At 35.2% G+C, this 23,047-nt stretch overlaps 3 protein-coding genes across 3 annotated transcripts; 1 reads left to right on the top strand and 2 right to left on the bottom strand.

Moving 5' to 3' along the window:
* Positions 1-1,346: 1,346 nt before the first annotated feature.
* On the bottom strand, positions 1,347-8,723 carry Ent1 (Equilibrative nucleoside transporter 1). Its single transcript, XM_077430693.1, has 7 exons — positions 8,367-8,723; positions 6,813-6,967; positions 6,590-6,735; positions 4,523-4,969; positions 4,364-4,449; positions 2,962-3,161; positions 1,347-2,854 (listed from the first exon to the last, which is right to left on the bottom strand). Exons 1-7 carry the CDS (start codon positions 8,661-8,663, stop codon positions 2,743-2,745), a joined length of 1,443 nt encoding a protein of 480 aa, XP_077286819.1. The 5' UTR covers positions 8,664-8,723; the 3' UTR covers positions 1,347-2,742.
* A 2,209-nt stretch (positions 8,724-10,932) lies between these two features.
* On the top strand, positions 10,933-16,439 carry Ror (Tyrosine-protein kinase transmembrane receptor Ror). Its single transcript, XM_077431336.1, has 4 exons — positions 10,933-13,372; positions 13,447-13,589; positions 15,056-15,205; positions 15,328-16,439. Exons 1-4 carry the CDS (start codon positions 11,069-11,071, stop codon positions 15,719-15,721), a joined length of 2,991 nt encoding a protein of 996 aa, XP_077287462.1. The 5' UTR covers positions 10,933-11,068; the 3' UTR covers positions 15,722-16,439.
* Positions 16,173-22,229, bottom strand: Patsas (palmitoyltransferase Patsas). Its single transcript, XM_077431337.1, has 7 exons — positions 22,159-22,229; positions 20,866-21,126; positions 20,518-20,792; positions 19,383-19,648; positions 19,073-19,315; positions 18,467-18,958; positions 16,173-17,210 (listed from the first exon to the last, which is right to left on the bottom strand). Exons 1-7 carry the CDS (start codon positions 22,221-22,223, stop codon positions 17,019-17,021), a joined length of 1,794 nt encoding a protein of 597 aa, XP_077287463.1. The 5' UTR covers positions 22,224-22,229; the 3' UTR covers positions 16,173-17,018.
* Positions 22,230-23,047: the final 818 nt, after the last annotated feature.

Below are 23,047 nucleotides of genomic sequence, written 5' to 3'. Positions count from 1 at the left end.
AATTTTGCGAGAAAAATTCTTACGTTTGTGTGATCAATATATCCTATTCGGGCTTTAATCACTGAACAATTAAGTATGTATTTGTTTCTGCTTTAAAATGGTAGATAACGTTTGCAATCTAACTTTCGTGTATGTACACATGCTAGTCTCAAGATTTTTTTGCTATACTGCCACTGTCGCAAAAACAATTGTAAACAGTATACCAATGGAGCAGACGGTGTGCAAATTCCGAGAAAACTGTCGTTATTCTTTGCGAGAAATGAGGAGAGAGCTTGACGCGATATCCTGCTATAAATTATATTATTTTAGTTATAGCTTCCCAAGCGCTTTCGTCACATCTTGGAAATGAAAAAAAGTCATCGAAAATTAAAATAGTTTTCAAATATCAAAAAACTAAATTTATATTGTTAGAAAATCCTGCCGCACCCCCTGATATGCCTTCTCGCATCCCTGGTTAAGAACCGCTGGTATGATGGACTTTTCAGCTGCCAGATGTTCCGTTATAGAGATTTTAGTGACTTTTGGGCGAGCGCTTTGTGAACAATAATCACCGGACCCATCTTGAAGACTTTAAGGATCGAATTCTTTGAAATTTTTCACGAATGGGAGCGCTCGATAATTTTTAAAACATGATTTTGATTTTTTTGTACTTATTACATTACATTTTATGTCACTAGATATTTTGTCACCTGAGGTATGTAAAAAAAATTGGGGTTGCCACAATATCACAAATTTTAATTGAATTAATGCGCAGCCGAAACGATTCGTCCATCTGGGGAATATGTTTGTTTACTTGAATTTCGTAGAAATATTTCCAACACAATGCAAAAAATAAATAAATGAAAGGACATTTCAACTCAAGGGTGGCTAGAGGTACCATTATCATTATTAGAAGCTAGAAGACATCTAAAGGAGCGCAGTCACCTAGTCCTAGGAACACGCAATTGAACAGGTGCTTTTAAAATCAATTGATCATGGAATCGCAACAGAGAAGATCTAGGGTTAAAAAAATATTGGCAGAGAAGACAAAGATTACAAAGAGAAAACGTGAGAGCGATGTTTGAATGCATTGACCGTTTTCATTTTAAACTCCAAATCAGATCAACAACCTTTAAAGATCTAGCAGCCATATTTCAGGCTATCCAAACTTTTTTTCTTTTTTTTTCCTTTGTAAACTTTTGACTAGCGACGCCACTGCGTATGTACATACATATACATCAGTGGTGGCCAGTGACAATTCCTAGTTGAACAAACCATCAGTCTACAGAAGCTCCTTGCCCAAACAGGTGATCGGAGAGCGAAAAAAAATAAACAATAATGAAACAGGCTTTTTATATTTTTATTTTCAACACGAATAGGTATATTTTATTACATTATAGTAAATTCATTTTTTTGATTACAATTAATAATAATACATATGATATAATTTCATAAATAAGTACATATACTGCAATACTAAAATCATTAAAAAAAAATAATTGCATACAAATTAGGAATGTCACTGACGATGTACATATATATGTGTATAACTTTTGAAAATTTAAAATAAAACAAATTACATATCACACCCTTGAAATTGTTTAAAAAAAATACAAACATAATTCCCATTTTTACAAACATAGAAATACACATAATATATTATACATATAAATAATTCTAACACTTACATACATACATACGTTAAAAATAAATTATCACATATAGTACTGTGAAATAAACCGTTTTAAAAAACAGTAAGATAAGTCCATTTTTCAAATTCGAGATATGCGCTGGTAAACATTATATTTTTGCAACCTTTTTTTATACTAAACTTGAACAGAGACCACATTATTTTACAATGAATAAACTTATTCCACTTTAATTCAAAAACTTTTTTAAATGATTTGATAAAAAAATATTCTGTGTAAATTCATATGCACTTTATGTATAGGTATGTATATATATATATATATAAAATAATAATAAAAAATAATTACTGATTTTTGGCATTATACACCATAGATTCATTCAACATATTTTTTCATATTCTTATATACATATGTATGTGTGCATACTATAATATTTTGGATAATTCTCATCAACCATCCGAAAAATTTATAAAATATGTGATATAATATATCGACGTAATATATACAGAAATTATTTATATTTTTGTGCAAATATTCGTCCTATTGTTCCATTGATGTTGAATGTAGAATTTTATAAAAATTTATCAGATTTTCTTGGACTTTTGAGGAACGTCATCAGTAATGAAAAGTTATGTATATAAATTACGTCGGATACATACAATACACTATTCTAATACTTATGTGTAATATTTTAACAATAAACTCCCTGTTTATCCAATCATGTGTCGGTTTGAAATCGTTATGGCAAGCAACTGATATTCTTTCGATAATAAGTACACATATTTCCATCATTAAATACCTACACTAAAACCATTACGATTACATACGATAAATCTAAAACATAATACAAAAAATGGCTATTTTACAAAACAACGTTAACATTTATCTCATTGAAATACATTTAAACAATTAAGGGACAATACAAACATACATATAAACACATTGTCAATAGAAGAAGTTCTACTACAGATCACATTAAAATATAGTATGTACTTTGGTATAGTTAAATTTTAGCAAAATATCACGTGATACACAATTATATAATTGGTCAAATGATATGTTTTACAAGTTATTTCTAATAAAATATAAATTTGTCTAATCTGCTACAATGTGACTATAATGATCTCACTAGACACATTCCGATGGCCGCCCCAATGCTGATTCCAATACCCAAAACAGCACCCATTAAAATAGAAGCTCTTTCCTTCTCGTGATTTTCAACAACCCTAAAAAAAATACAGGACTTTACTATCTTTTTTTATATGACATTAGCAAAAAATATTTCGATGAACAATATTTATAAATGTAATTTTAAACAAACGGGAAATACTACCTTGCTGCGTTAATCATTGAAATATTAGCTTCATAACCATTTGTCATAGCGAAAATCAGCATCAACAGAATGTATTGCGTATCAGAATTAATAATAACAGGAAGATGAGATCGGGGATGGGCATTGCACATCATAAATAATGGTACAATGGCTATTCTTGCAATTGCAATCGCAGCAACTATCCACGATTTTGTCCTTGGCTAAAATAAAAAAGATCAATGTTCTTATGAATATACAAATAACAATCGTATAAAATTTTTATCGACAAAATTTTTAATGGGTACAATTTAAATGCGCATGAATCGTAAGCATTTCATAACATTTGTGTGAATTAAAAAATATATATCATTTAAAAAGTAAACGTAAATTTTAAAAATAATTCCTAATATATTTAAAAAAAAAACAGCAATAGAAAAAAATTTAAGTTAAATTATAAAACATAAAAAGTCTTGTTTCTTTAATATAATATTTGTGCACTTAAAAAATAGAATACGAAATAAGATTAAAAACCCATAATAAATAAAAAAAACACTTGGTCATTTGAAAAATTGCAAATCACAAATAAAATACATGTGTCGGTCCTGTGTTCGATCCACATGCAGTCGAATTTTTTTCAAATTCCTTTTAAATATATTTATATTTAATTGTTTAATATAAAAAAAATGGTAAAAACTACCTACATATAAACAATATAAAACACCAATAGAAAAATTACTTAATTAAATAAATTTTCAATAGATCGCGCTAAATGCTCAGACTTTCCTAGAGGAAACATTGGTAGCAAACAGTATATATAGAAGTTTTTTTCTTTCGATATTATATTCGTACATTTTGTTGGCAGTGTTTTAGCTGTGAAGTACATATGTATGTCAAATCGAAACGACTATTATAGTACAGCGAGCGTTATCGCAGATACATACACAGCCAAACAGAATAGCGATATTATATGTGTGTATATATGATGCGGGCATTTGATAAGTTACTTCCACAACATAAAAAGCAACTTAAAATGAATTAATTGCGCATTAACGATCTCGCATATAAGATCAGCAACGTCTCAACCGGCAACCGCCCAAGTTGGCCCATTCTGTATAAGAGGGAGTTTAATTTTAATAACTCTAGGGTTAGGAATTTGTGAATTAAACTGCAAATTTTCTGCGCACTTTTTAATTGTTAAGTGATCGAAATATTTTTTTTTTATTTCCTACTACAAATAAACTATTGCTCAATGTAAATTTTTTTATTTAAGAGAAATATATTTATTTAGTGCGTCATTTCTTTTATTCGAATGCGCAAATGATTCGTTTTAATGAGCAAAATTATTTTTTTAAATGCACCGTTAAATCTTATCCATTTTTAATTATTAAAAAATTACTAAAATACACAATAGCAAAACAATTACCTTGAGTATAAAACCAGCTAAGACCCTGCCTGCATAATCGCCGGTATTATAAATCAGATAGTTAACAACTGGGACGAAATATACATCTGCAACAAAATCGCATTTTTAAATCCATAATTACACATATACATATCTTTCATATAAAATAATGATACGTACTATTCCAATCACCACCAGCACCACTATGATGAGATTCAACTAAAACAGTTACACCGGGATAAATCGACGTCGTGGTGACGAATACGATTCCCAATGAAAGTGCGTATACCCATATCTTTTTAAGCACATTCAGACTAGAGACATAAGTCATACGGTTGTTTGTCGAAATACCAGTGTCATTCAAGGAACCATAAATATAGTATTTGAAGTATTCAACTCTCGAAATACGGATGTACGAGAATAAAGAAAACATTATCATAAAATCACCAATCATAAAGTATATGAACGCGCTATGCGTCGCCGACACTTTGAAAGCTAAGGATAAAATTTGAGCAATTGCTGCAATAACCCCACCAAGTGCTTGGCCATTGATAACGGCCGCCATATACGAAGATTCGAATTTACCCGCAATTCCGAAAAGACTACCCCCGAAAACGGCGCCAGCACCTTAAATAATACAAAAAGAAACATATTAAATACGGACACAACAAAACATATCACATTATTGAATGAAAAGTCTTGCAAGAAATTAAAGCATCATCGGGTACAATATTACACCATGAGTCACCATACTTCTGACTAATATTGAGTTATTCATAGATATATGTATGTATACTACTTTATATTATACGTGCTGTTGACAGGGTCCGCCTTCTTTTGATGGGTGCGATTTTTTTTTTTAAATAATACATTGCATTAATATAATATAAAAAAAATTTATTTGAGATGACTCGTTTTTAGTCAGAATTTGTACAATGTGTTATCAGTCTGCATAAAATGCCATTAAATAAACGGTAAAATATATATTTTGCAAGTAATTGAAATGGCAATAGGCGGGTCATGTAGCTGGAAGAACGGAGGATAGATGGACGAAAGAAGTGCTCGAATGGTACCCGAGAGAATGTAAAAAGGTGTAAGGGAGGCCACAAGGGAGATGGGTGGATGAAATCAGAAAAATGTGTGAAATGTGAGATGCATGGGAGTTGCTCAAAACAGAAAAAAATGGAAACGTGTTGAAAAAGCCTTCATTCCAGCAATGGATGACGAATGGCTGTGGATGATGACTTTTTTTTTTTTTTATTATTTGTTTTATATTTATGCTAATTTTGTTTTTTTATAATGTTTTATTTTTTCTCATTGTATCCTTTTTTTACTTTTTCGTTTAGCCATAGTAACAACTTGGAACTACTCTGTGATGTCACCAGGGCCGTCGAGAGGAATCCTGGACCCTGGAAAAATAATTCCATACCCCATGACAAACCAAAAAAAATACCTATAGATATATTTTTAATATTCGAAAAATCTATTAGAAAAATACCTTGACGTTAAATGCTATTTTTTGAAATAATAGAATAAGTAAGTACATACATATGATATAACAGGTACGATTTCACATGGACACAAAGAATGCACAGATCGAAAAATAATAAACATTTAGCATTAAAGAAATATATATATTTTTACGTAGAATAATATAAAATATCAATATCGATCAATCGAACGTCCCAACATGGGGCCCCTCAAGTAGTCTGGGCCCTGGAACTTCAGCCCCAACTTCCCCCCCCCCCCTCTCAGCGGCCCTGATTGTCACTATGGCAAAATTGTGATAATAAATATATGTATAAATCAGATTAATACTGAAAAATATGCATACATACATATCATCATAATTTACATAATTTTCATCATCCACTACTGGATGAAGGCCTCTCCAACACCCTTCCATTCGTCTCTGTTTTGCGCAACTTTCATCCATCTCACCCCACACATTTTTCGTCTACCCATCTTCCTTTCCCCCTTTTACATTATCTCGGGTATCATTCTAGCACTTCTTTTGTGCACCTTTCGTCCATTCTTCTAGCTACGTGACCTTTTTCATTTTTTGGGGTCCCATTAATGCTCGAGGTACAAAAACACTCCCATGTTGGCCGGCCCTGGCTGTTGATGACACAACCACTATGTACGTACTAACTTTTGTTCTTTAATTGTAATACGTATAATATACCACATATGTAGATATTAACGATGTAAATCAGAAGACGAATGAATTAAACTTTATATACAAACCGTTAATAATCACAACTGTTATCATAGTGACAATGAAAAATTCATCTTGCCAATTGTCAGTATCAACTTGAACCAAAACAGTAGTCAATGCGAAGAACAGCGTGATGATCGACAAAGAAGATATGATACGTATGTTTAGAGGAATTCTGAAATTTCAATGCAATTATGTACTATTTATTAGATAATATGCATACATAGACACAATTAAATTAAATAAACTTACAAATGACTGATAAACATGTTGAAAATCAGGCAAATAGTGCTCGGAATGGAAGCAGCGATGTTTAGATATGACGTGAATTCTGCTTGGAAAGAAGTTTTTCCTATACTGATAGTTCCATTGTGTGGAGTCACATCGCGAAATTTATACATCCAATACTGAAATGCAAATTTAAATAATAAGTAAGCTACGACGTTTTTACAAAATGAGAATATATAGTGAGGTCTATCAATCGGACCAGTTGATTTGATAAAATTTGTCATTCTATTATTGTATGGACAACTACATACGTATTGTTAAACTGACATATATAATAATCATAATTAACGATAACACTAGAACAAGTTTTGACCTTTTATGTGTCGTCATTGAAATACAGATTTTCTAATATAGCATGTATGCCTCGATTATCTGGACTAATTCGGCATAAAGGTAGTCCATTACAATTGATGGGGAAAGACGTGTACATTCAGTATGAATAATTTTTATTTGTCTACCTTTACATACATATGTAATAACATGAAGATCAATATTAAATTATTCTTTATTAAAAAATTCAATTATGGATTTTTGCTTAAAGTTAGCTGTTCTTTTTGAAGCTACCAAATCGCGAATACTTTTCATACAATAATGAACCAGATATTGGCTGTCCAGACGATCGTCTTTGAATGAACCAAATAAAATGGAATGAGCTACCATCTACTGACATTAAAGAATCAGTAAACTCAAAATATTTTCACTTTGTTTTTTTTTATATCCGAGATCGTTGACGTTCCAACACCATATTTATTTGACAAAGAGCGTCCTTAGAAACCGCTTTAAAAAGCATCGATTATATATAATTTGTCTTTTAATGATAATACAACACATTTTCTTTTCCATATTGGTAATATTAAACATTCAAGAAACAAATATCCTTCGAGTATTGAATTTTTAAGATAACTGTCTGTTTTTAAGATAATTTATCTGTCTTATTTTCGATTTTTTATGTTATGCATTTCAAAGCAGCAAAATCGTAAAATTTGCGTTTGTTTTTAACAATCCGGATAATCGACATTTATACAAATTTTAAATATGATATCATCGCTAGTCAAAAATTGACCTGAATTTGTGACATATGTACATACTAAGTCGTATATAAAATTAAATAATCAAAAGTTTCCAAGTGACGATATCTTTGACTTTTCATCGTTCATAAGACATGGAATAGGAGCTGATATTCTTATAACTCCAGTGATCATTAGTAACATTTTATACTAAAAACTTACAATATGTTTAGGCGGATCATGAAAAGGGTAGTACCGAAAACTACATGTATACGTTTCAACTTTGTGCAATAATAATTTGTATTTATTTTTGTGTGGAAATGTCCAAGGAGCGTGAATGGGAGTGTTAATTAAACACCATTTCAATGTGACGGCAAATAATCGCCATAATTGAAGCAACGTATGGCAAATAATAATTCGAATAGAGCAATCAATAAGTGCGTCGTGTTAGTCATCGAAATCGAAAGGCTGCGGCTGTGGCTGCGGGTAGCTAGAAAGGAAAGCACGTTACGTCGTTGGCCGTGACGAAGAAGTTCCAGGGCATCATCGAGGTGATTCCATAGAGGTAGAAGAGACAGTACACCATGTAGTAGTTGTCGTGGGGAGATTTGGAGAGGTGGGGGGAGTGGGAGGGCGGGGGGTGGGGCGGCACGAGCTCGCGGGATTCCAGCTCTGCTTCGGGCGCCAACTCGGTCTCCGTTTCGCAGTCGCAGTCGCAGTCGCAGTCGCTGGTGCAATCGCAGTCCCGAGCCGCCACTACCATCACCCGCGGACCGCCCTCCACGCACAGACCCACCGCCGACTCCATCGCGCCGAGGCCAGCGCGCGACTGCTTTATTTTGCCAATATGGCTATATATGTACTTTCTTTCTTTGACACTCGGAACTACCAACCTACCTATAAATATCACAACAAACATGCGCTATGTAGGTAAGACTTATGAATTGTCTTTGTGTGCGACGAGTGTAATCCATAGCATAAAATAAATTAATTTTCACATCATTTTCCACACAATAGACACAATTTGACACAATTTTCATTCAGTTACATCACTTTTTACTAATTAGTATTATAATTTAAATTCCGGAAGCCAGAAAATTTTAATTTTGTCCAAAAGCGATTTGAACAAATTGTCTTCGACCTGCTGCCTCCAAATTAATTCTGCTAAATATCATTTCAAATGATGACGCGTTGCTCGGTGTTGTGATTAAAATTGTGGCGGCTCGCTTATACGACATGGTCGAGTTTGGTTGCCTTCCTGCGAGTGGGAACCAACTCGGCTGGGTTCGGAGAGCTACTACTCACTCTGTCTTCAGCTGTCATATAATAAACACGTGCATTAACATGCCAGTCGTCTCATTCGTTCATCCTCCATAAAATTATAACTGTCGATTGAAGCAACTAGACGAAATAAATCAAGTTCATCGAGAGTCTTGATAATAATTGTTCAATACATAAGACGGCACGCGGATTTATCTTTAAATAACTTGTTCATTAATTAATAGCTTCCTCGACGGTGGCTTTCCAGTGTTTTTTTAATCAAAGTGCATGACAGCAATGCAGATAATATTAAAATAGGTTCTGCAATATATTCGGTGCGCCTACATTTAAGCATGTAGCGGCTCTACGATATGGTCTAATTTTAGTCACCATCCTTTAAGTTGGGACCGATACGACCATGTTGCTTTGGATTCGGTGATTATTGCCCACAAAGCGCTCGCCCAAAGTCCTTAAAATCCCAATAACGGAACATCTGGCAGCCGAAAAGTTCATCATACTAACGAGTGTCAAATATTCCGTATTCGCAATTTTCATGGCAAAAATTGTCTTTTGGGTGATCGCAATGTGCTGTATTATTTCACTTCCCGCCCCTTAATGATTGCCAGTCATCTAATCTCTGCGTTACAATAATAATAAATTTAAATCATTAATGTCGTGGGGTCAGGGGCGTCATTTGGGGGGGCTGAGATGGGCAACCGCCCCCCCCTAGATTTAAACGGGACTATCCACATTGTTTAAACGATTATTATGAATTTGTATTAAAATACTAAACCGACAAAAATAAAATATTGAAATTCTTTAGAACCATCAGGTATAAACATGACGATTTTTCCCAGAAAAAAAAATGTTAACTCCCAAATATATTTTGTTTTGTTTGTCTTGCTTTGAAATATTTTCAGGAGATTATTTTGTACTTAATATACACTCATTTTTTTAAATAATACCCCCTCCTCCCGCCCCTAGAAAGTCATTCCTTTGTAGGGATATAGCACGACTTGTACCATACGAAACTTGGTCGATAATATCACCTATTTCCCTCATCGAACTTAATCTGTACAAATGACATCATCTTGTCCTGTTCTCGAACTCGAAAGTCAGCCGTGGCCGAAATACTTTGTCCAGCGATACCCATAAAGGCGATTCGACTCGCTCCAGATACGCAATCACAAGTACACAGGAAATCCCAAGGAGCTACGCAACTACGCATCAAACATAGAACACAAAGGAAGACCTCGACCCCGTTGGAATCTTCCAAAACGTGATCTCACCAGCCCAGCTACACGTTGCTCAAGCAACACCTTTATAAACCAGTGCATCGTCCCCAGACGCCAGTGAGCTTCAGGGACTTGGCCTGGCTCGTTCCAGCGAATCACCTACCTAATTCGCTGTACATACAAATACACCTGTATCAATCGAGTAATAAAGATCCTCTTCAAAATACAACTGAATTTCCATAGGCCGGGAAACGGTCTAAACCTTTAATCCACCCTATAACTAGTGACCCCTACGTGATTTTTAACCCGCCCTATACCTTACTTAAACATTTTATCCCCCTCCCTAGGAAAAACTGAAATGACGCCCCTGCATGGGGTACTTATTTTTGAATTTTAAAATCCAAGTGGTAAACGCCATTAGCACATAGTGTTTTCTCTACTTAAATATCTCGTATTTACATAATATTCTATTCACATTTATTATATAATGAGAAAGTGTGATTTTCTCGTGTTTGGGGTTTTAAGTTGAAGAAATGAAAAGTTGGCAGCTTGTAGAAGCGTCGAGCATGGGCATATTTATTCAGTGTTGAGGTTGCGAGTGTCGAGGTGCTGCCGTCGGTGGTGAGTGATCGGTGGGGTGCGGCGACCGGTCTATCGTCTGTCAAACTTCATCGTACAGGAGGGAGAGATAACTGAAATGTGGGCTCTTCAATAGGAAATGAGGACGAGGGCGAAGGTGAGGGCGGGCGCGGGGGTGACCCTGTTGCTGTTGGTGGTGGCGGTCGCTGAAGCCGCTGAAGCCGCTGAAACCGCTGAAACCGCCGAAACCTCTGAAGCCGGCGAAACTGCACCACAACCGGAAGACTCGCTGGCGATAACTCGCAAGCTCTCCGAGCAGACACTGAACGCGGGAGACCAGCTCAAGTTGCGATGCGAGGCCTCCGTCACCACCCTGAAGCCGACGACCCGCCTCAAAGTGCGCTGGATGAAGAACGAGGTGCAGATCAACAATCGCAGTCGCATCGAAACTCGCCGCTCGTCCACCAACACGTCCGTCACCTCCACGCTGCGCATCCGAAGTGTCACAATCCACGACATGGGATTCTACGAGTGCGTCGTCTCCGAGGGTCGCAAACAGGTTTCCTCCTCGGCCGTAGTCAAAGTCATAGACACGGAAGACGACTTCCCCGCCGCCGGTCTCGATCCACTCTTCTCCGCCGAAACGGAACCACAATTAGAACTGCGGCTACACAATGACACTCAACCGCTGCCGACTTTGTGTCAACAGTACGTCGGAGCCGCTTGTTCCAAATTCTTACAAAATCAATCTGTATACATTCCGTATCCGGCTACTCAAACTGCCCTAGAGCAAAAGCTCACGAGAGCTTTCAGCGTCATATCCTATTCGAATGAAATAAGTTCCAACTGCGAGAGTTACGCTCAACCGAGCTTATGTTTCTCCACATTTCCCATCTGCCAAACACCGGACGAGACGAATTTTCAATTTTTGCAACATTTGAAAAACGCTAAAGATCCCCGAGATAATTCGATCAAGAAAATCTCTCGTATAACAGACTCCGACGATATTTCGACTCGAATATTCTTCGACAATCTTCCACCTGGAGGGCTACCTCCTCACTTAAATCCCAGCGCGACCCCTTTCTTCGATACGAACGTAACGCCACAACTCAGATATACGGAACCTGATGTCGAATTTCACATCGATACCAAAACCAAAACAGTCGTCAGAGAAGAATTACCGACGAGGTTTGAACGGCAGGCTCAATTTACGCAACAGCCGACTGAAGAATTTAGCATGTCTCGTGCTGCAATTCCTCTCCGAAGAGTTTGTCGAGAGGATTGCGAAATCTTAGAAAACGAACTCTGTCAAAAGGAATATGCCATCGCTAAAAGACATCCAGAAATTGGTCAAAAGTTGATATTGGAAGAGTGCATTAATCTTCCATTCGACGCTTCCGATTGCTTGGAGATTGGTATTGAAAGACACTCTGGTTCAGCCGACACTTGCTATTGGGAAACTGGATTGGATTACACGGGCCACGTTAATGTGGCAAATTCTGGCTTGCCTTGTATCAAATGGTCCCACCAGTTTATATATAAAATGACGGACAATCCGGAATTGGCCGGCGGGCATAGTTACTGTCGGAATCCTGGCGGGATAGAAATCCAACCTTGGTGTTTTATCGAGAAGGGTTCTAAAATTGAAAAGCAGTTTTGCGATGTACCAAAATGTTCCAAAAGAATCTGGATATATATTATATCGGTCATCGCCGGTTTAACTACGCTATTTTCCTTATGTATTGTATACATTTGCCTTCGTCATCAGAATTCTAAGAACAATACGGCCGCCATTCGAAACATAAACTTACCGAACGCTGACAAAAACATTTACGGAAACTCGAGATTGAATTCTCCGATTGAACTGACCGATCTGCTCAACGGCCAAGGTTCCTTGGGAAATAATTCCGGATCGCGCACCAATAGAATTTTGAGAGTTCCCCACTACAGCCTCTCTCAAATAAAATTCGTGGAGGAATTGGGAGAAGGTGCTTTCGGGAAGGTGTTTAAAGGCGAACTTAACCGAGGAGCCGACGCAATATTCGTAGCTGTGAAGGCATTGAAAGAAAATGCGTCTCCCAAAACGCAATCTGACTTCAGAAGAGAGATCGAACTCATTTCTGAACTTCGTCACGATAACATTGTATGCATTTTAGGGGTCGTTTTACGCGAGGAACCGCTATGTATGCTTTTTGAATTTATGGCCAAGGGGGACCTTCACGAATTCCTCGTGAGTAAAGCGCCTCCGGGAGGATCAGGCCTCACTTCTTCGCAGTTTTTGTCGATTGCGCATCATATAGCAGCCGGAATGGAATATCTAGCAGCCCATCATTACGTACATCGTGATCTAGCTGCGAGAAATTGTCTCGTTGCCGATAGTCTTGTCGTGAAAATATCCGACTTTGGCCTGTCGAGAGACATTTACAGTTCAGATTATTATAGGGTCGGTACCTAACACTTTGTCACACACTTTTAACTTGTAATAACGAGTGCTGATAATGGATTGAAACATTTCAGGTACAATCGAAATCGCTTCTACCTGTCCGCTGGATGCCTCCAGAATCCATTCTGTATGGAAAATTCACAACTGAAAGTGATGTCTGGTCTTATGGAGTAGTCCTATGGGAAATTTATAGCTACGGCCTCCAGCCGTACTATGGGTCAGTATTATTTTGTAATTGAAATTAACAACTTTGTGTTAAAGTAAACATCACTTATGTCCCAAAAATCACCCCCTGGAGTGTTTTCTGTGATATTTATCCTTGCTTGGCAGTGATTGAATAACGATGAATCCCATATTTGAAGAAATGTAGGAGAAAATTGTCGGTTGCATATGGATATATGCATACACGTGCGACCTCCCAAAAATATGCATTCTGCATGTGCACAGCGGGAAGCCAAAGACACGTATAGTCCCATACCACTCAGTGTGTTTTCGCCTTAAGATGGTTCCAACGTACCCATTCGCCTCTTATTAAAATTTCAATTATAGAAACAAATTAATTAATATCCTTCTACTACTTCCTTTATCGACTAATTACCTTGTTAGAAAATAAAAAATAAAACGAATTTTTGCAACCAGATACAAGTACATAGTCAATCACTATAAAATTATGCATTTCCGAAGTTCTACTGCATTTTATTACATTCAATGATTAAAATAGTAAATATAAATGAGGAAAAAATGCTAAATCATGTAAGATATCTATGTAAGATATTTATGATAAAATAAACGATAATATACGATAATATTGTATGTCCAAAGATAACCTTATATTCGATCATCAATTCATTACATTCATCTAATAAGCCAGAATGAGTTTTTGAATGTCAATTTCGACAGTATGTTATGAAAAACCCTATAAGTATGGAATAAAATTTAACTACATATTTTAAGTATGCAATTTTACCACCAAAAACCACACATTGCTTATCACGGCTCGAACGTGAGACATTATTTTAATCGATATAAATCAATTAATTTTATTTTTAATCAAAATAATACCCATATAATATAGAACTAAATCAACTAACTTACTTATCTTATCTTAAGTGCCATTTACTTTTTTCAATTAAATATATTTTGTTTAATCAATAGAAATCATATTATAACTTATATAATAAACTAGCTGAACCCGGCATGCGTTGCAATGCCACTTATTCCTGTTTTCCCATTGCCATTTTTGGGTGAATTCTTATACAGAAACAATCGCGGGCATGCACACAATAACGCATGCGTTGCAATGCCACTCATTCCTGTTTTCCCGTTCCCGTTTTTGGGGGATTTTTTTTACTGAAACCATTGTGGGCATGCACACAATAACTCATGTAAGTTTCATCGCAATCGGTTGAATGGTATAGGAACGCATACGTGACAGACAGACAAACATTGATTTTTTATATGTATAGAAAGATTACCCTTTAATTAAAAGCACAATAAAACATTTAAAAAAGAAAACCAATATATCCATATCTGTTTGTTAGAAAATTTTAGTATCCGTACTAGGGTTAATGTCGACATGGAATATCCACTGTTAAACGGATACAATGAAATTACCATAAATCAAAAAAATGAAGTCTACTTGTGTATATGTAATAAATTGAAATTTTATTTTATCGTTTTCAGTTATAGTAATCAAGAAGTTATATCAATGGTGAGGGGTCGAGAACTATTGCAGTGTCCGTCTGAATGTCCTCGTGCTTTGTTCAATCTAATGAGAGAATGTTGGCATCAAACACCAGCCAGACGGCCAAATTTCACTCTCATATCTAATAGGTATTGAAATATTTATACGTACAGATACATATATAGCCAATTTAACTCCATGCTAACTTTTGCAAATCGATAAGATGATTAACTTTTCTCAAAAAAGTATTAAATGCAAATCATATTTTCAGATTAAGCGAATGGATCCAATCGAGCGTCATAGTGCATGGGGGCGATAATACCTCGGAATCTAGTGGGGCCCTTTCGGGGCAGAGACCCCCTCATTCGCTCGGCGATCCCAGAGAGAGGATCCCTCTAATTAGTCACCATTCATCCTCGAACGGGTCTCTATCTGGCACCATTCCGCGCAAACTCAGTGCGGCCGGATCGAACAGAAGTCACGCGTCCACACGTCTTATGGTGTCCAGCTCCGACGTGACGTCGAGTTCAGACAATTGTGAAACTAGTGCGAAAGTGAAAAAATTGAGTTGTGGATCACTATTAGACGGTCAGCCGTCTAATATTTCAGGAGAGAGACGAGATGTGCCGATGATGCCGACATTAACCCAGCCTTATGCTTTTTAGTGTTAATGTTAAACGATACGCTTACCTATCTGCAATGCTCAACAAAAACATATTTGATTCAGTATTTTTTCACGTCTTAATATGCACTTCAACATTTTTTATTTTTTTCAAATTTTTCTACGACATACACCGTTGCTTTATTTTATTACGATGCAGAGATGAATTATATTTTTATACAATAATTAAATATAAAATCATTTTTTACGATTACATATACGTATGTACTTTGGATCGTGTTGATCCGTCGTATTATAATGTAATATATTAGATGCAGATAGATGAGTATTATCATTCCTATTGAACATTGAGACTTTTAAGTTTATAAAAAATGTACAAACTTGATTGTGTTGCATGTAACCGCGAGTTAAGATGTGATAACTACCATTTTTAGTATTATGTTTTATGTATTATAAATATATTATATTGTGATTTTTTTTTTAATTTTCTATACTGCCAAATCAATGTGACATTCTATATTATAATGTTTGACTTGATTGTTTAATTAGTGTGTAAATATTTATGTTATTTATTTTGGACAATTATACTTCGTATGTATAAGGAATATGTTTTTAATTAATATTCTAGATATCGTATGTGTGCGTGTGTATGTGTGCTTTATTAATATAAAATTCATATCATTTCGTATAATGTATTGAAAAACGATTTTTTAATATACCAAAGGTTTTAAAATACACCAGAAATTTTTTTATACTTGTATAACACATGTCTTTTTTTTATTCCACTCGTTTCATTCGAACTACGTGCTCGCAATTTAATTAAAAAATTGACCGATAACATAAAATTGATGGAAAGAATAGTCAGTCAAAGCCTGGATAATTTATATTTCGAGTTAGTCAACAGAGTCTTAAAATTAATAAGGCATTACAAGAGTTACATCGAAGTGTGTCATAAGAATAAATAAGAAGCTTATCGATAATTTACAACGTCGTGGAAGAAATTCCACTGCAAATCATACCATGACAATAGCAATAAACCATTGTTGGACGAAAGCAAGAACGTGTAATAATATGTATATACATATTATATTATGTTAGTGAAAATGTGTGAACGGTAATTCAAGCAGCGTTGAATTGCCGATAAAAATACACGATTTATATTAACATACGTATACATATATTAATTCTCATAAAAAAATAGTGTGATTTATTCGTAAACTTGTAGCTTTAACAAACTTCATAATATATGTAATATAATCTTATAAGCATGTAAAATGTACGCAACACTCGCTAAATTGTTAGCTTAAGCTTTTTTTGCTATTTCTTTATCACTTCTCACATCAAAGTTGATCTTCCGTTATGACATCCTGTTCGTCGTACTTGTCAGGCAGGCAAACAAAAAATTCAATCAAATTCAAAATTGGACCTCTAGAAAATGGATTTTGATATCGTCCACGCTTGTCTCTCAAGTATGGATATCTTTTATAATTGAACATCTCGTTTGTCGTCAAATTCATACATGCATGCAGTATCTGAAAATTGATAATTTATTTAAAAAAAAACCTTTTTTTTATTTTAAAATTATTGAATTATATGTCAGCAGTGGCTACAGGAGCCATTTTTAGGCGTGAACCTAGTTTTTTTTCCTTTCCTATCCATCCTTTCAAAAGATGCGAGATCAATATCAATTCCTTGATTGGTATTCGTCCTTTATTAGAAGGTTCGCGCCCAAAAATGGTTCCCGTGGCTTACGCTGTTATATATAATCAATTTTAAAACCCTCAAATCATAACTACACTTGGCTAGTTTTAAGTAATTTAATTAGGATTAAACTCATATATAGTGCTATCAACTGAGGCAATATGGATTGGATCCCTGACCCGGTGTTGCTGACCAAACCTTATACATATTTGACTCCTATCAAAGTTTGACAATCTATTTGATTTAATTATTAAAACGTTTCCAAACAAATTAACAACCCATCCTCATTTATTACCATTATTTGAATATAATTTCAAATTTATGTTATAGATTCATATAAAGTACATATGTACAAATTTGGCCATAGGTGTCACCTTTGGGCAAAGCCCGTAATTGTAAATATAATTTTTTTAGTCAACATTCATACTGTTGTCGATTAACCCTTTGAGTGCTGACGCTTCTTCTATTGAAAGAAGGCCACGCTGAAAATTTCGCCAACATTTCCAACTAGAATTATTTAAAAATCCAATAGAAAGCCGGTATAAAAGTTGTAGCTAATCCAAACAACCCCTAGATAACTACCGCCGGAGATATCGAGTTTTGTAAAGGTGTATTTAGTCTCTAATATATCTTGCAACAATATAAAATAAGCAATAGAAGTCCATTAATGAATGTATTTTTCCAAAACTAGTTACATCTTCATTGTTGTTAAAATGTAATGCTCAGTAATAAAATACTCAGCAGCTAGGGATTTCCATCGGGGAATTCTGCTATGGTTGTAAATTCAGAAATTCCAGTGTAAACCAGTCTTTATAAACATTGACACAGATTACACGACCCATGTTGAATGCTACCTGGGAAGGCTTAGCGGGTAGTATTCTTGTTTATTTTTTACAAACTCAAAATTGTTGACTTGTTGGCAAAACGCCGATCGGCGTTGGTCAGCATTCAAAGGGTTAATAATGAACACGAGCACTATTGTGGACATACAAGCTACCCTCTGATGATTTTTTAAACTTTAAAATCCAATTAGCCCCTTTGGACTTTGTATAGTTCATATTTTAGCTTTAAGGTATGTCATACTTACAGATGTGCATGTCAATATCCATCCTAAACCACAGAAGATTATAGCTTCCAAGAGTCCCAAAATGTAAAGAAGACCGAATCCTTCTATCATCACACAGTAACATGCGAAGTATATGGTGAACGAACAATTAATTGCAGTGCTCATGACAAACAAGAAGAACCACATCCGGTTGCGTAGTCCCACACAATTATAAATGAACGGGCAGTGATGGTCAAAGTAAGACACGCAACGGTTGCAAACTCGACAGTGTTTCGCCCTCAGTGGTCTCAAACACCTACAACTATGACACAAGCGCGACAAAGTAACATTTCTCTTCTTCCACTTGTCGAAATACGGAATCTGTTTGATGGCTCTGTAGTATGTGTCTGAATTTAAAGGGATGTACCCGGGATCCCTCCGATTAGCTATCACCCAGCTGAGCCACATCACAACATTCCAATATATGAAACAATAGTGGGATCTTCGTAAACTATTCCACGTTATAGGTATACACTGAAAGTAGAAAATTTTCTTGAAATTATACTGCTTTATGGTGCGCTCATATTTGAAATGCTAATGTTGTGTCACCTCATTATGTACAACTCTGATTGTATTGAAAATATTTACCCTGATAATATACATGGGATATCCCCATAAAAGGACTGAAATCAAAAATAACAGCAGAGGACCTTTTGAATCGCCAGCTCCTCCGAACAAGAGACCCCACAACTCGGATATCGGTGGTAGCCACCGGCTCTTTTTTTTCATCTCCGATTGTAACATTTTCACAACTTCGGCGTGACGGTGACTTTGTGCCAACATCAGTGGCGTTTTTCCATTTTTATCCCTCGGTTCAAGCTCTGTTTTTATCTGCAACACAAATGTTCAATCAAACAAATCGTTTCAACTGAGAAATCCGATCCAAACTGATTCCAACCTTTTCACAGAGCAGTTTCACACAAGCAATGTTTCCCGAAAGGCATGCTAAATGCAAGGGTGTTGAACCAAAGTTATCAGTTTTATGCAAATCGACGCCTGAATACATCAACAACCGAATTAAATCAGCATGTCCTTTATAAGCTGCCCAATGTAAGGCAGTGTCGCCATTAATATCACTCAGATGGGTCAGAGCACCCATTCCGAGCAAATATGCTGCTGTTGCAGTTCTACCGTACATACAAGCTGTCATCAACGGCGTCAATCCTGAAATTATGTATTATATTAAAACAACAAATCAAAAAGTAAACAAATATTGATAGTCGCTCAAATGATATCATAGAGGTTATTATGTTATCGACACAATTATATATAAATATTTAAGTTTTTGCAATAATATTTTAACATTTAGAAAATTTCTAAGAATTATAGCTTTATTTTTTTCTGGTTCATATAAAAATACGCACTAGTGTTGTGCCCGATGAAATATCATCGCATATTAATGTATTAAATAGAAAAAAATTAAAAGAAATGTGTCAGTCCTGTGTTCGATCCGCACGCGGTCTAATTTTTTTCAAATATCTTTTAAATATATTTATATTTAATATGAAAAAAAAGTAAAAACTACTTACCTACCTACATATAAACAATATAAAACACCAATTGAAAAATTAATTAATTAATAAATTAAATAAATTTTCAACAGATGGAGCTAAATTCTCAGTAAAATAATTTATCTAGAGGAAAAATTGGTAGCAAACAGTATATATAGAAGTTTTTTGTTGATCTGTTAATATATTCATACGTTTTATTGGCAGTGTTTTAACTGTGACGTACGTATGTCGCATCGAAACGACTATTATAGCACGGCGAGCGTTATTGCAGATACACAGATACACACACAGAGAATAGCGCTATTATATATATATATGATTCCGGAAGCCAGAAAATTTTAATTTTGTCCAAAAACAATTCGAACAAATTGTCTTCGACCTGCTGTCTCCTTATTAATTCTGTTAAATATAATTGCATATGATGACGCGTTGCTCGGTGTTGTGATTAAAATTATAATTGTCGATTGAAGCGAGAAAGACACAGAATAGCGATATTATATTATATATATGATGATGATGAACCTTTAAAGTCTGCAGCGTTTACAGCTACTCCAGCTTGCAATAGTACTTGAACTACGGCTGCATGTCCTTTCCGACAAGCCCAATGAATCGGCCTCGGACCTTGAGTTCCAAGACAGGATAAATCAACGGGTGCACTCCTTTCTACTAAATATCTCATCACCTCCACTGAGCCATCCAGAGCTGCCCAATGAGCCGGGGTATAGCCGTGTTTGTCTCGGGCACATAATGCTTCCGAGCCTAATTTTTCAACTAATACTTCTATATCTGAAACATCCCTGGAAAGAAATAATATTAAAGATATTCTGGTTCAAACTTGTATTGGATGGAGTGAGGAATACTCATATATACCCAGACTTGACGGCATCGAAGATGAGTTCAGAGGCATGAGGAGTCAGGGCATGTAAGTCTGAAGAATCAGAGCAAGAGAGGGCATCCGAATCGGTTCCAGCGCCGCATCCACAGGCAGGGGGAGCCGGAAGAGCCCAAACTCCACGTGCTGCTCCCGGACTTGGATGAACTTTTGCTCCACACAAAGCCGGGACTCCACTCTCTCCTGCACCTCCTCCACCACCTCCCCACCATCCCTCCAGCGTGCCGCCCACGGACACCCTGAAAATTTACAATAAAAGTAAATAGCTTTTACAAAATTATTTTGCCTATTCGGTAGATTGCATTGCTTAAATTTCAACCATTATGATCATTGCACATCAATAAATCAAAATATGCAGATATGGAGGAGAGTGTAATCACTTAAACTTTCAAAAACAAGTTATTAGACAGTGGATCTTTTGTCATAGGTACATACATATACATACATAAGTGTATAAATTAAACATAGAAAAGCTTTGTAAAAAATAAAATGTCGACCCTCAAACTTTTTGCATTAGATTATAATCAAGAATGAACTTATTTGAGAATCTATTAATAAAATGATATTTGTGATCTAGAAGTATTTTTCGAGGTAAACAAAAAAAAAGCACGAAAGCATATCATGACTTTTGAAGCATATCATGATCAAGAAATATAAAAATATATATATACATATATAGCTTCTATCTTCCTGTGAAATATCGTGTTTAAAAGTTCCAAATGATTATTTTTATCACTTCATGAAAAACTGAAAAAAAATCAAAGAGTCGATTATTAAGAAATCTTATAAAATTTAATAATTCATTAAAGACAAAAGCAGGAAAATAGTTCTGAAATAAAGAAAAAACTACTAGTCCGATATTTGGATGCTTTTGAAAACTTCCCGCCATATTTTATGAAATTTCTTAAACATACTTGACGAAACTTACAAAACAAAGACAATTCTTACAATCGATATTCAGCGTATTTTGAATAAATTTTGAATGATCAAATACAAACTCATTTGGATTAATAAATAATAACATTTTTAGATTTATGCCAACGTTTTTAAGACGTTAGGACAAAAAGTAATCGAATAGTATTTGAACTACATACTTTATTTTATTAAAAGTTTATAATTATTTAGGTCAATAAATAAAAATTCTATAGAACAATTAAAAAATATTATGTTTTCTATATGTATATTACACAAATTACAATATATGCGATTCGGTTAAAAATTGACGTAATTAAAAGAGATAAATGTTTTAATAGATGAACAAAGAGACGTACATAACCGAAGGACGACCGAACACTTCCGCAGCGGCGACTGCAGTGGTTAGATCGATCGCTCGCATCCTAGCAACCACGCAGGGTGACCAAAGCGATTACAATTAACTTACTCATTTTCAGCATAGTTGTTCATGTTTTCATAATGATCAAAATTCAACCTGGAATCAAACTCTTCACAATGATGAACAAAACTCCAGAAACAACCCTTTTAAAAAAATTATTTTACAGGAAACATACTACAATAAATAAAATCGTATTTTAATAATGTTCCAGATAATTATTATTATTATCTGGAGAACTTCTTCCAAATGATTTAGATTAGAGGGGATTTCTGAAAATGTCTCCGTTACAATAAAATTTTGTTCAATCAGACCAAAAAGAACTAGTTGTATCAGTGGCGTGCGGTAAAATTATCTCTCTCTTTTTGTCGTACAGCCTTACTTAATTTGTGCGAGCATGATACAAGAGGAACAGACTGTTCCTCTTATATCCTGCCCGTGCACATTAAGAAAGACTATACGACTAAAAGAGAGATAATTTCATCGCACGCCACTGAGTTGTATTTTAAAGCAGTTTGGTTAATTAATTTGTATAAAAAAGTGTATTTATCATTTTTCACTACCCGGATCATTGTAATATTTTGTCAAACGGCCTTCCAATAAACTGATCGAGGTACCTAAAAGTTTTTATATTTCTAACAAAATTTTGTTAGCCATCAGGTTGTTCCAGAGGGATATAATTCTTAAAATACGCTCTTGCGACGATAGATTACTGTTGGTAAACGGATTATTCCGCAAAAAGCCATCTCGCGCAAGTCACTAAAATCTTGATCGTGGAACATCTGGCAATCGAGTTCTCGTTAGTACAATATTTCGCGTGTGTGTCTTTC

Source organism: Arctopsyche grandis, chromosome 5, assembly GCF_051622035.1.
Source record: "Arctopsyche grandis isolate Sample6627 chromosome 5, ASM5162203v2, whole genome shotgun sequence".
In the NCBI taxonomy this organism is placed as follows: Eukaryota; Metazoa; Arthropoda; class Insecta; order Trichoptera; family Hydropsychidae; genus Arctopsyche; species Arctopsyche grandis.
Note: the sequence above shows the minus strand (reverse complement) of the source record. Positions and strands in the feature narration are given on the sequence as shown.